The following is an 11,842-nucleotide window of genomic DNA, read 5'->3' as shown; positions in this document are numbered from 1 at the left end:
TGATTTTTTAAAGATATATCTATCTGTAACACTATCCCTGTATAATATACCATTCCTATTTTCGGGACCCAATTTTTGGCTAGAAAAAGGGTTTCTTATTCATGTTAAATTACGGTATATGTGCCTTTCTCATAAGTTAATAAGCTTATTGTGTATTAGTAACAAGAGAAATTTCCAATTTGTAACAAAATTTTATTATTTATTGCAAAATTAAAAGCGAAAGATTTTTTATATAGACAATATTGAACACAATGAAAGTTAAAAAGTAAAACATGCCACGTGGAAAATCGGTAATTAATTGAAAAAAAAATAATGGTCACAACATATATATAATGTATATTAAACAACTGTACAAAGTACAAAATAAATATACTCATTGCTGAGAAATGCAATAAAAAATAATGTAGGTTTCGTGTTGCCGGGAATGGGAATGAACACAATGAATTAATGCATCTACATTTCCAAAAATGTGAAGTAAATCTTATCAATAGGTATTTGCATGAATTTTAAAGACACTGGAGAAAGAAAAAAATACACATAAAATACATTTTTTTACGGGAAAGTGAGTGAATGCCAACTCTAGCACCTTTATTATTTACAAATATATACAAATCAATTTATGATGTTTAATCGGGAAGAAAAAAGTTACGTATTGTTTGGCAAATTACATTGAAGCTCCTATTTCACAGCCCCCTAATTATGTTTCTAAATTGTTTCCTATTCTTTGAAGTATTTTGGTATTGAAGTATGGATATATATATATTTAATTGATAGTCATAACATTGAAACAAAGATTCAAAAATTTCAATTCGATCTAAGCAATTTAATTTTTTAATTTCTTGTAGAATTTATGGGTATTGGAGGAGGGGGAGGGTTTAATCGCGATATTATCTGACCATTTTTCTTGCCATGGGTGCTTTATGCATGAGAAGGCTAATTAGTTTGAAATTTACTGTTCCTAGTTTATTTTGAGTGTCCTTTTCTTCCACATTTCTCACCAAGAGATTGGTGGGACCCTTTTTTGCAGTAGTCATCTCTCTTTAAGTGGAAGCAGTATCTCTGCATTACCAATTTGTTAGAAGTTCCTCAGAGGAATGTTTATAAGGTGCATTTGACTTTAGAAGTCTCTCTCTGCATCAGAAAAAATTCTGTCATGCACCGAGTGTTATAGACCCAGAACATCCTCTGGTACATTAGGTGGATGACTTACAAGTTTTAATATTATGATTATGACCTAATCATAATATTAACCACAATGCATAAAAATGCAAATATAAAAATTTTGCAGACGTACTTTCGGTTACTGAAGTTCCATTTGACCATATTTTTGGGAAAAAAGATTAGCAGAGAAATTCTCAAACAAAATGTGAACATTCATAACATATATGTTAAAGAAAAAAAATTCATGTGTGTAACGACTAGAGTAAACAATTAGAAATATCTAACGCACAAAAAAAAAAAAATTCCAAACAAACCTGCTACTTAAAAACACGATTTCTGCAGCAATCTCAGGATTTCAATCAAAAATAATTTTGTTATTTTGTGTTGTAATTTATTATAAAGGCATTTATTGTGCATGATTCAGCTATTTCATATTTACATTACGATTATTCAGCTAAGCTGGTTTTAGAATCATGGCTGAATATAGTGTTAATATAATTTTTTTTTCGAATATCAAGAAAACATCTGGATGAAGGTTTGTGTTTTTTTTAAATAATACAATATTATTAATGCAAAATGAAGCGACAAATCATATCCACAAAAAATAGCTACAAGACATTTTCTGGAAAATAATGGTAATTACACAAAATGGCGTCTCTGACGATAGTTACGACTGAGATGAAATAAAAGTAAAAAAAAAATGTACAAAACACATGTAGACAATCTACTATAAAAATAGTGTAATGTTCTAGTCACAATGTTTATAGTTTTTATAGTAGAAATGTAACCGAACTGTTGCAGCATGTTTTCAATTCCACAATATCAAATGGTAGTACAGTCTGTAGAAGAAAACTGCCTTAATGTACAACCATGAAGCATCTTGCATTTGTGTAGCGTCTTCAATTTATATATAACACAGTTATATTCTACTCTATGATTGTGTTTTCGACTTCTTCACTAACAAAGCGACATGAATGACAAGTGGTGAGGCGACGAAATAAATTAATGGGTTTTTTTTTTCATATTTCATTTGTATATAATTAGTCACTAATTCGGATGCTAGATTATCACACCTGATGACTTTCCTTTCATATGATTGGACAGTTTCTTCAGAGTATTATTTTTCTCTAAGTCTTTCTCACTACAGGTAATGGAGTTGACTCGTGCCTCCGGAAGCTTAGCTTTATGTATCCGCTGGGGTAAGTCAGCTTTATCCGGATCAAAATCGATCATCTCGGATGATGATCCGCCTGGCACAAGGCTGGTGACCTGATGGTGGTGGTGGTTGTGATGATTGTCGTGCGGTGACGACGACGGACTGTGCAGCGAATTGTGATAGCGGCACAGGTTGTTTTCGTTCTGTTGGTTGTTCGATTTCTCGTCTTCGATTTTTTCGATTTTACTCGAATAAGATTTTGGCAGAGACGAAGATGAGCACTTCAAAGTGGAAGTCGAGCTTCTGCTCTTCTTCTTCCTCAGTCTGAACCAATAGTATGCGGCGAGACCTGCACCAGCACATATGAGGAGCATCACGAACAGCACTGACACTAGTAGTGGCACGTAGTTTTTAAGATCTGCGAAGGAAAAAAAAAAAAAAATCAGTTCATCGTGAGGATGTACAGTGCACACAAAGAAGGTTGAAAGCCTTTTAAAACAGTGGTTCTACTTTACCAGAGGTGTACACGACTTTTATATTAAAGTAGGGCAACTGCACTGATTGGCCAAATTTAAGTTGTGAAAAAAATGGGTACGATGCCGTGTTTTAAAAATGAGCTAGAGTATTAATCGTACTTTAGAATAGATACTGTGCAGACTAAAAAAAATTAAAATATATGTAGAAAGACGTCACTCTCCCTTGTTAATACAACAGATACGGAAAACAGGATGAATGGGGAGATATCGTTGTTTCAGGGAAGGAAACTTCACCTCTGCCCTCCCGGGGACTCGAACACCGGCCTCTCGTTTGCCGGACGAGTGATCTATCTTCATAGCTTAGTTCTAGAGCAGCAGGCATTTTCTGCTTTAGAAGGTGTTGGTAGAGCACTCGTCCGGCAAACGAGAGTCCTGGGGTTCGAGTCCCCGGAGGGCAGAGATGAAATTTCCTTTCCTGAAACACAACGATATTTCTTCATTCATTCAGTTTTTCCGTATGTGCTGTGAAATGATTATGCTCCCACTCCGAAAAAAAAACTAATAATAATCGACAAAAATGAAAGGGATGTCCAACGTACGCTCCGCATTGGAGAGAGTGGGACGATTATTTGAATGTCATACGACAATGTTCAGAGTCAATATCTCTAAAGCCGGTATTACACTATAAAAGTTTGGTAAAAGTCCTTTTATAAAACTTGAAAAATGCAGCCAATAAAGTCACCGATTGCATTTTCTAAAGAATGTAACCAATAACTTTATTGGTTAGATTTTTCAAGTTTTATAAAAAGGATTTTATCAAACTTTTACAGAAGATTGGTTTTCTTAAAACAAAAATTGACGTCGGTGCTTTACTCGGAATAAGCGTCGCAAGCCTCCAAAAATTGTGTTTTAAAAACATTAGCACCGGGACAGAATAGACCCAGTATACGGTGAATATGGTATTAATTAAAATATAAATAATCAATCTATTAAAGCTTGCTATTTAGCATGGCAAAAAAAAATATTAAAAACACAAATTTTTGACCGTTTAAATCAGTTCATGATCACACCTATGTCAAAGTTTTTGACGTCAAAAATCCAACCCAGCGAGAAAATAGTAGAGGGTGTAAACTAAAATATCCCAAGATTTTTGACTGATTATTCGAAGAGGATGAGAGAATGATATTTTATATGAAAATATATATTATATATAAAATTGTGTAAAAAAATGTTATTGTGTGAATGTAAAGGTTTTCAAGAGTGTGAGAATTTGAAGTTCTCTTGAGTCGTGCGGATCAGTCATGCAGTTCATGATTCCAACTGAGACTCATACCTCGCATGTTTGGGTTGACCATTGATGTTTCAACCTTAACTTCTACGACAGCATTCAGCAGTGAGTTATTGTAATGCTTGCGACTTATCAAATCAGCTGTCTTCTTCGTAATGTTGCTGATGAAATGAAAAGTCTCGATGGTAGGATCAGCTGGCGTGTACTGTAAAAAATTGGAAATTCCATGATTATACTTTCGCGTAAATGGAGTGAAAAATAAAATTTTATAGTAGAGATTCAATTTTGCCATGGGGCTAGGTGAAGTGTCAGTGTAAGAACACGAAAGTGAATAGAAGCAGTTAAACTTACAATGGTAACTTCAATGCTGTCATCTTCATGGCGTTTGAGATCACACAATATCAGAACAGTATCGTCTATGCTGCTGTTCTGAAGAATGTACAGTACTGGGAGGCTTCGTACTTGATAACAAATTTCTTCCACTAAAACACCCTGCAATGAAGAAAATTTAGTGTGAGAAATGCATACACGGTTTAGAGTGGTGGTTATACACACGAGAATTCATAACGAATTCATAATCATTAACACAACTTGCGAATTCATAACGAATTCATAATCATTAACACAACTTGCGAATTCATAACGAATTCATAATCATTAACACAACTTGCGAATTCATAACGAATTCATAATCATTAACACAACTTGCGAATTCATAACGAATTCATAATCATTCACACAACTTGAGAATTCATAATTTATTACGTTGGTGGGTGCACTGCCGTCTAAACGCATAATCTCACCTCAAGAACAGGGGAACCTCTGGTTAAAATTTTCTAGAGTAAGCATGTAAATTGGTGGGGACAAACATTTCTAGCCTGGTAGGGCTTCAGAAAAATCACTTCGCCAGGTCCCATGATGCTCTTAAAACGACCTGTGTGGGTGTAATAACGTTAATCCAGTATTGTGAATTCGTTCAGGTGATACATACCGGTGGCGTTCTTTTCTTCTCGAAGAACAGCGTTATCTTTGCGCAGTTATTGCTCAGCTCGGCTTCGTTCGGTCGGCACGATGCTGGGGGAGCCATTTCTTGCAAAAGCAGCTCAGATGCGTTCCTCGCTGGCCTGCACTGTCCCAACTTGTGACACGGCTCCTTGAAACAAGTGCCTCCACTCGTAGTTGCAGCGCACACGTGATCTGTCGGGCACGCCGGTTTCTTCGTGGCATTTGGATCCGTTCGACAAAAATTCTGCCCACACCAGACCTGAAGAGATTTTGTGAAAAAAATATAACACTAATTATTATCTGAGAATATACATGCTTATCAATCAAAATTTAATTAATACTGAACAGAACAATTTCTAATGATTTAATTTCACTTCGAGAATTTTGTACTAATTTTGATGTGAAATTAAAGAAAAGCCTTACGTTTGTGCATCGAGTTTTGCCCTTTGAGCATGCGCAGGCATTGCATCCTTCGTGCCAGACGCTACCGTCTATGTAAGCTCTACCATGCCATACGCAGTATTCTTCGGAGTCGGGGAGAAGCAAAGCTGAAATAAATTTTATTGAATTAATTCACAGTGAATAAGTTTCATTGAGCTTCGAATGCAGAAACACTATATATAATTATTATTATTAGTTAAATACTCACGGGTTTCGCAACGAGAACCGGTCAAATGCGGTGGACAGACGCATCGAAAGCTTTCAATTTCATCGACGCAAGTGCTACCATGAGGACAGGGATTCGAAGCGCACTGGTTGACATTTATCTGACAGTTCGGTCCGATGAATCCTACGGCACACTTGCACAGGAACCAATTGACACCGTCTATGCAGGTTCCGCCATTGTGGCAGGGGTTAGGACTGCAATCATCTGCATCTGCAACATTTCATGATAATGTTTTATTATACATTACCACGTCTTATACGATGCTGAACGATACTATATTATAATTATGAATTTTTTCCTTGAAACTATGCTCACCATATTGACAGAGGGGACCTTCGTATCCTTCTCGGCAAATGCATAAAAAAGATGAACCTGAATTTCCGATGTTAACGCAAGTTCCACCATTTTGACATTTACTCGAATGACAGCTCGGATTTTTAGCTGTGGAAGAAAAAAAATAATTCAAAGTACTGTCAGAAAAAACTTTAAAATAAATGTCTATTGTGATAGTATAGGTTGCTAATTAACATATGAACGAAATCTATTATCTCATAACAGAATGTTATAAAATGTAACTTCCAGAAAATGCGCATCTTACTAACTTACCGATCTGACAAGTATGTCCTTCCCATCCTGGCTTACAATGGCAAGTAAAAATATCTCCAAGATCTATGCAAGTTCCACCATTCTGGCAAGTACTGAAATCACAGTGACCATGTCCTACAATAGACAATCGCATTGTAAAATTATGTGCATTTAATGTGTGTATGTTACGATGAATGTGATGAATCGGTAATTATGCATAAGCATCAATTGGATCAGTGAGTTTGATTGGCTTCACAACATTTATTACTTTTTACCGGCCATTATGTATAATTTCAGAGGTGTATTTACGGGGGTGGGGGGGGGGGGGTGTTAGTGAGCTGGGATAGCAAAGGGTAGCAAGTTCGGAGGGGCGGCATATTTGAAAAAAGGAAAGGTCAAGAAAATTATAGTAGAATGAGAGAAGGATAATAAAACTTCTATATATGATAGCCCGCAAAGATGGTAAAACCATTAATACGCATCTGCCGGGGGGCTTGGCGAGTGAGAGACGAAACGAGTGACCTACAGAATTTGTGAGCATGTGAAAGACCAAAGGAGCGACCTAGAGTGTGAAGGAACGGGTCGGTGAGCTGTCAAAAAGAGCGACCAATGAAGTTTGCAGGCATGTTAGTAACCAAAAGAAAAACTGGAGAGTGTTCGAGCATGGGAGTGACCTAGAAAGTGATTGAACCGGTCAGTGAATGCCGAAAGAGTGACCTAGAGAGTGAGATATTTGTTCGGTGAGTGACCAAACGAGTGACCTAGTGAGCAAAGGACCAAGTCAGTGAGTGACTTAATGAACAAAGGGACCAAGTCAGTGAGTGGCCAAGAAAATGTGCAATCATGTGAGTGAGCATAGAGTGACTTAGAGACAGAGGCGTATTTAATGGGAGAGGGGGGGGGGGCTAGGCGGGCTGTAGCCTAGGGTGGGGACTGCGCATAATGTCACCGGATCGGTGAACATCTACCGTAGTATATACAGGGTGCATAAGTAACAGGGCGTATGGTATTTTACTGGCGAACCGTTGATCCTAGAAAAAGTACCCAAATAACGCGTAGTTCTCAGATATGGTCATTCATGTTGCAAGGAGTTGTATAGTTATCACAATAAAAAAAATTTTAACTTTTTATGCAGACACCCTGTGCTTCAAATATCAATTAGAAAGTTGTTGCCCTGTCTCTCCTGATGCCCAAAAAAAACCAAAAATAAATAAATAAATAAAACACACACGTTTCTAAGTGCAATATTCACATTTTGCCCTTAACGCCGTTCTTTTTCCAAATTTCCTCCGTTTTTCGAATTGGAGAAAATCTCAGTGAATAGTGCACTTAGAAAAGTGGATTTTTTTTGTTGGCATCAGGACAATGCTCAACGCAAAGGGGAGAGTGCCGCTTAAGGAATTTTCCTTAGCACGTTCCTTACGATAGTTCCTTAGCTAACGACAAGCGCGGAACGGGCGTTATATAAGGAAAGTGGGATTGTTCACCCCCAGGAGAGAGAGAGAAAGAGAGCGACAGGGCACCAACTTTTTAATTGTTTTTTTGAGAACAGCATGTCCGCATAAACCGTATAAAAAATTAAATTTTTTTTATTTTGATAACTATACAACTCCATGCAACATGAATGACATATCTGAGAACTACACGTTATTTGGATTCTTTTCCTAATTATGTATGCCTCCAGGATCACTGGTGCCATGCACCCTGTATATTAAAATGCAAAAATAACGATGAGAAACAATAAGAGGAAACATGAGCAACTGTTTCTCATCCAAGCTTACTGATCCCCCTTCCCCCAAGGTGTCTGTGGACTCTTGCTTAAGAACCACTGAACTCTATTAAAATGTAAAAAATTGATAATGCACTTACGGAGGTTGCAGTTTTTCCCTTTCCAACCGTTTTTACAGTTGCATATGTAATCGGCAATAGTGTCTATGCACGTCCCATCGTTATGACACGGGTTGGGGTCGCATTCGTTTTTATCTAAAATTCAAAGAAAAGAAAAATAATCATGATGTATGAGATGACATTAATATACGGTAAGTAATAGTAGTATAAAAATCAAAAACAATAGCTTAAAAATTCATAAAAATTGAAGGAATTGGTGCTGTTTGTAAAAAAAGTTATTCTCACAAAGGGGTAGGGGGAATTAGTGCGAGAAAAAAGATCTAGTTCAAATTTTTGGTCGATAGAAGGCGCTGCACGAAAGCGAATCACAGAAATATGAACCCGAACCTTTCCTCATTCTCTTCTGTGTCCGAGACGTTCGTAAAGCTTCAGCCGGCGTGAAGTAAAGCGATTTCACCAATTGTGCTTCATCGCCAATATCAATATCACGGGGAAATCCTTATTCTGGAAGTGCAAGTACCAGGAAAATTCAGAAATAAACTCGCTAATCGTAAATCCTGCACTTTATAGGACTCAGATTTGCAAATCTCCTGTGATTCGCTTGAGTGCACCGCTCTCTATCGATAAAAACTGGAACTAAATTGTCTTTTTTTTATGGGGGGGTGCCCTTCCGGGGGAATAACTTTTCGCAAACCGCATTCACGTATACCAATTCCTTCAATTTTTATGAATTTTTAAACTACCTATTTATAGGAAGGACACCCTACACGTTTGATCGCCTTGTTTACTCGATAAATACAAGAGAAATTATTATTAAGTTTTAGTTGAGCCACTCACTTATTTGGCAGAAGCGGCCTTCCCATCCTTCCTGGCAGAAGCATTGAAAAGAGTTCAGCCCATCGACACAAGTGCCGCCGTTCTTACATGGCGATGACGCGCAGTCGTTGATGTCTGTTGGAAATTTCATAAATCATGTCAAAAATAATTCACAAACAAACGGGAGAAAAATAAATAATGAATTTGCTTGGAAATATATATATATATTATAGTACTTACTTTCATGGCAATATTTCCCGGAGTACCCAGGATTGCACTCGCAAGTGAAGTCGCCCGATGGTTTGCTGACACATTTACCATGGTCCCCGCACATGCTCGAAACGAAGTGCCTCATTCCGGAAGAAGAGTTTATCATAGTCAGGGTACAGCTGTCCAATTGTTTTTCAACTAGAAAATAACAAGAAATTTTTGTAATTTCTAAAATATACGAAGTTTTCCGATCTTCAAAACAGCGGTCGGGGGAACTGGAACTCTGCTATTTACTTGATTATTGTTTCATTTTTAAGGTATTGTCATCGTTACTAACCTTCACATAAAGAACCTTGGCACTGGACTTTGCGTGTTGAACAGTTCTTTCCATGGAACCCTTCGGAACATGAGCAACTGTAATCGAACTGCATGCTGAAACAGACGGCGCCATTCTGGCAGGGGTTCGGGTTGCAAAGATCGTCGTCGATCTGAAAGAAACATGCACTACATCAGGTACTACATACTAGCTTGAATCTTTTAAGCTAAATTACCCTGATTATAAAATGTTGTAATCAGAGGTCTTCAACCTTCCCGGAGATTAGCGGGCTAAATTGAAAACTCTCCATGAAGCCAGCTGGCTCCGTTATACTACTGCGGTAATCAGAATAATATAAGATGGTATCCTGATTCATAAGGACTTGATGTAATATAGCGCTTAACGGGTCCCGAGAGTTATTGAAGACTTATTTTTTCTGAAATTATTTCTTTTCTTAAATGCGAATTTTTTTTTTTAATTCGGAAATTATTTGTTACACCAAAAATATTATGAAAGGTTTTTTTAATTATTTTTTTCATTCTGAAATTATTTTCACAGATTCTTCGATCAGTCTTTTCGATTCTTCTATTGATTTGTCATTTACCATTTTTAAAATTTTATTTTGGGCTAAATAAAATAAGAGAAGAGTTGAAGCAGGCGGACAAATGCACAAGAAAGAACGTGCAGAATGAAACCCGATACAAGAAAGGATTAACATTATGCATGTGTTCTTTACAAGCAACTGGATATTACCCATGATGTACAACATAGTACAAGCTATATACTAAAGAAATTTGAGTCCAAAGTATACTGAATTGTTTCCTATATTTTCAGGTCTCTTCAACTTCGGGTCATTGGACCCTTTAATCGCGATATATATTGCACTCATTCACATGGGAAGAGGATCTCTATAACAACAACAACGACGAATGATCAATCTCCGTTCGAGTGACGATTGCATATGCAGTAACGAGTCTATTAATGAACGTGATTATTTTGATAACGAACCGACCGTGAACAGATTGTGGTCGAAATTGCCTTTCTTTTTGTTGGAAATTGAGATCTTTAGGTGTCCAAACAAACAAGTTCCTCAATCCGATCACAATGATAGGAGTAAATAAATAGCCTACTTCATTGAAAGAGGTGTAGTCTTTTGTTTGTCCTTAGGAATGTGTAATTTATTTGTAATGTTGTCCAGAACAGATTTCCTTTCTTATCCGCGTTTAAATGTATCCGAATTTCTATTATTCTGAAAAAAGAAATCCAAGTACTGACCTCACATCGAGATCCTTTGTATCCGACAGGACAGATGCATCGGAAATCGGCCACAAGATCGACGCATTCGCCTCCGTTCAAGCAAGGGTTGCTGGCGCAATCGTCGATATTGGTCTGGCATTCCCGACCAGTAAAACCAGGAAGGCAGGCGCAATGGTAATCGTTGACGAGGTCGATGCAAGTCGCTCCATTCAGGCACTGAGAATGGCAATCGTTCAAGTTATGGTCGCAGTTTTGACCGTCCCATCCCGGAAGACATTCGCAGCTGTAGCCACCGATTAGGTTGCGACAACTCTTCGCGTTGACACAAGGACTCGTTTCGCATTCGTTGGCATCTGAAACGGTTAACGAGAAGAATGACATTTTGAATGGAAAATCATCGGAAACATATTCATATACAGGTTGTCCCATGAATTGGCAAATGGTTTAAAAATTCATAAAAAAAATTGGAGGAACTGGTATATTTGAATGCTGTGTTTGCGAAAAAGTTATTTCCATGGGAATATCTCCCATGGGAAGGTAAATATTCTTTTAACATCGGAAAAAAAGTTAAATTTTTTGTCGATAGAGGGCACTGCATGAAGGCAAATCACTGAAGATATGTAAATCACGAGTCCTTTAAAACGCAGGTTACGATTAACAGCTCACTTCTGAATTTTTCTGTGACTGGCTCTCACATGAAGTTTTTATTGTGGTGTAGGTAGATAAAGGACGATTGATGAAGTAGTTTTATTTTCGTTACGAATAACCGGCAGAAGCTTTACGAACGTTTCGGGCGCAGAAGAGATTGAAGGAAGGTTCAGGTAAATCATTCCAGCCAGACTTTCATTTAGCGCCCTTTATCGACAAGTATTTGAACTTTTTTCCTCTACTAAAAAGAAAACCCCATTCGTGAGATTAACTTTTTCAAAAAAACCTCATTCAAAGATACCAATTCCTTCAATTTTTATGAGCTTTTAAACTATTTCGAATTTATGGGACACCCTGTACCTGTAGTGCAACCAAATTCGACGATTCACATTTCACACGCACAAGAACG

The 11,842-nt window shown here is 37.3% G+C and overlaps 1 protein-coding gene across 1 annotated transcript in view; it reads right to left on the bottom strand.

The window, feature by feature from the left end:
- Positions 1-181: 181 nt before the first annotated feature.
- Positions 182-11,842, bottom strand: part of LOC149082622 (protein jagged-1b-like) — a 124,014-nt gene continuing 112,353 nt past the window's right edge. The window contains exons 9-21 of the mRNA XM_089235887.1: positions 10,804-11,138; positions 9,550-9,700; positions 9,243-9,410; positions 9,024-9,137; positions 8,208-8,321; positions 6,360-6,473; positions 6,069-6,194; positions 5,736-5,963; positions 5,510-5,634; positions 5,073-5,345; positions 4,433-4,573; positions 4,127-4,286; positions 182-2,735 (exon numbers count right to left, since the gene is read on the bottom strand). Of these exons, the coding sequence (XP_089092013.1) occupies positions 2,221-2,735; positions 4,127-4,286; positions 4,433-4,573; positions 5,073-5,345; positions 5,510-5,634; positions 5,736-5,963; positions 6,069-6,194; positions 6,360-6,473; positions 8,208-8,321; positions 9,024-9,137; positions 9,243-9,410; positions 9,550-9,700; positions 10,804-11,138 (2,564 nt within the window). The 3' untranslated portion in view covers positions 182-2,220. The remainder of the gene's footprint in view (positions 2,736-4,126; positions 4,287-4,432; positions 4,574-5,072; positions 5,346-5,509; positions 5,635-5,735; positions 5,964-6,068; positions 6,195-6,359; positions 6,474-8,207; positions 8,322-9,023; positions 9,138-9,242; positions 9,411-9,549; positions 9,701-10,803; positions 11,139-11,842) is intronic.

This window comes from Pholcus phalangioides, unplaced genomic scaffold (genome assembly GCF_987345545.1).
Source record: "Pholcus phalangioides strain wild (caught in Gottingen) unplaced genomic scaffold, Ppha-v1.0 ptg000009l_1, whole genome shotgun sequence".
Taxonomy (NCBI): domain Eukaryota; kingdom Metazoa; phylum Arthropoda; class Arachnida; order Araneae; family Pholcidae; genus Pholcus; species Pholcus phalangioides.
This window is presented reverse-complemented; position numbering and strand designations above follow the sequence as displayed.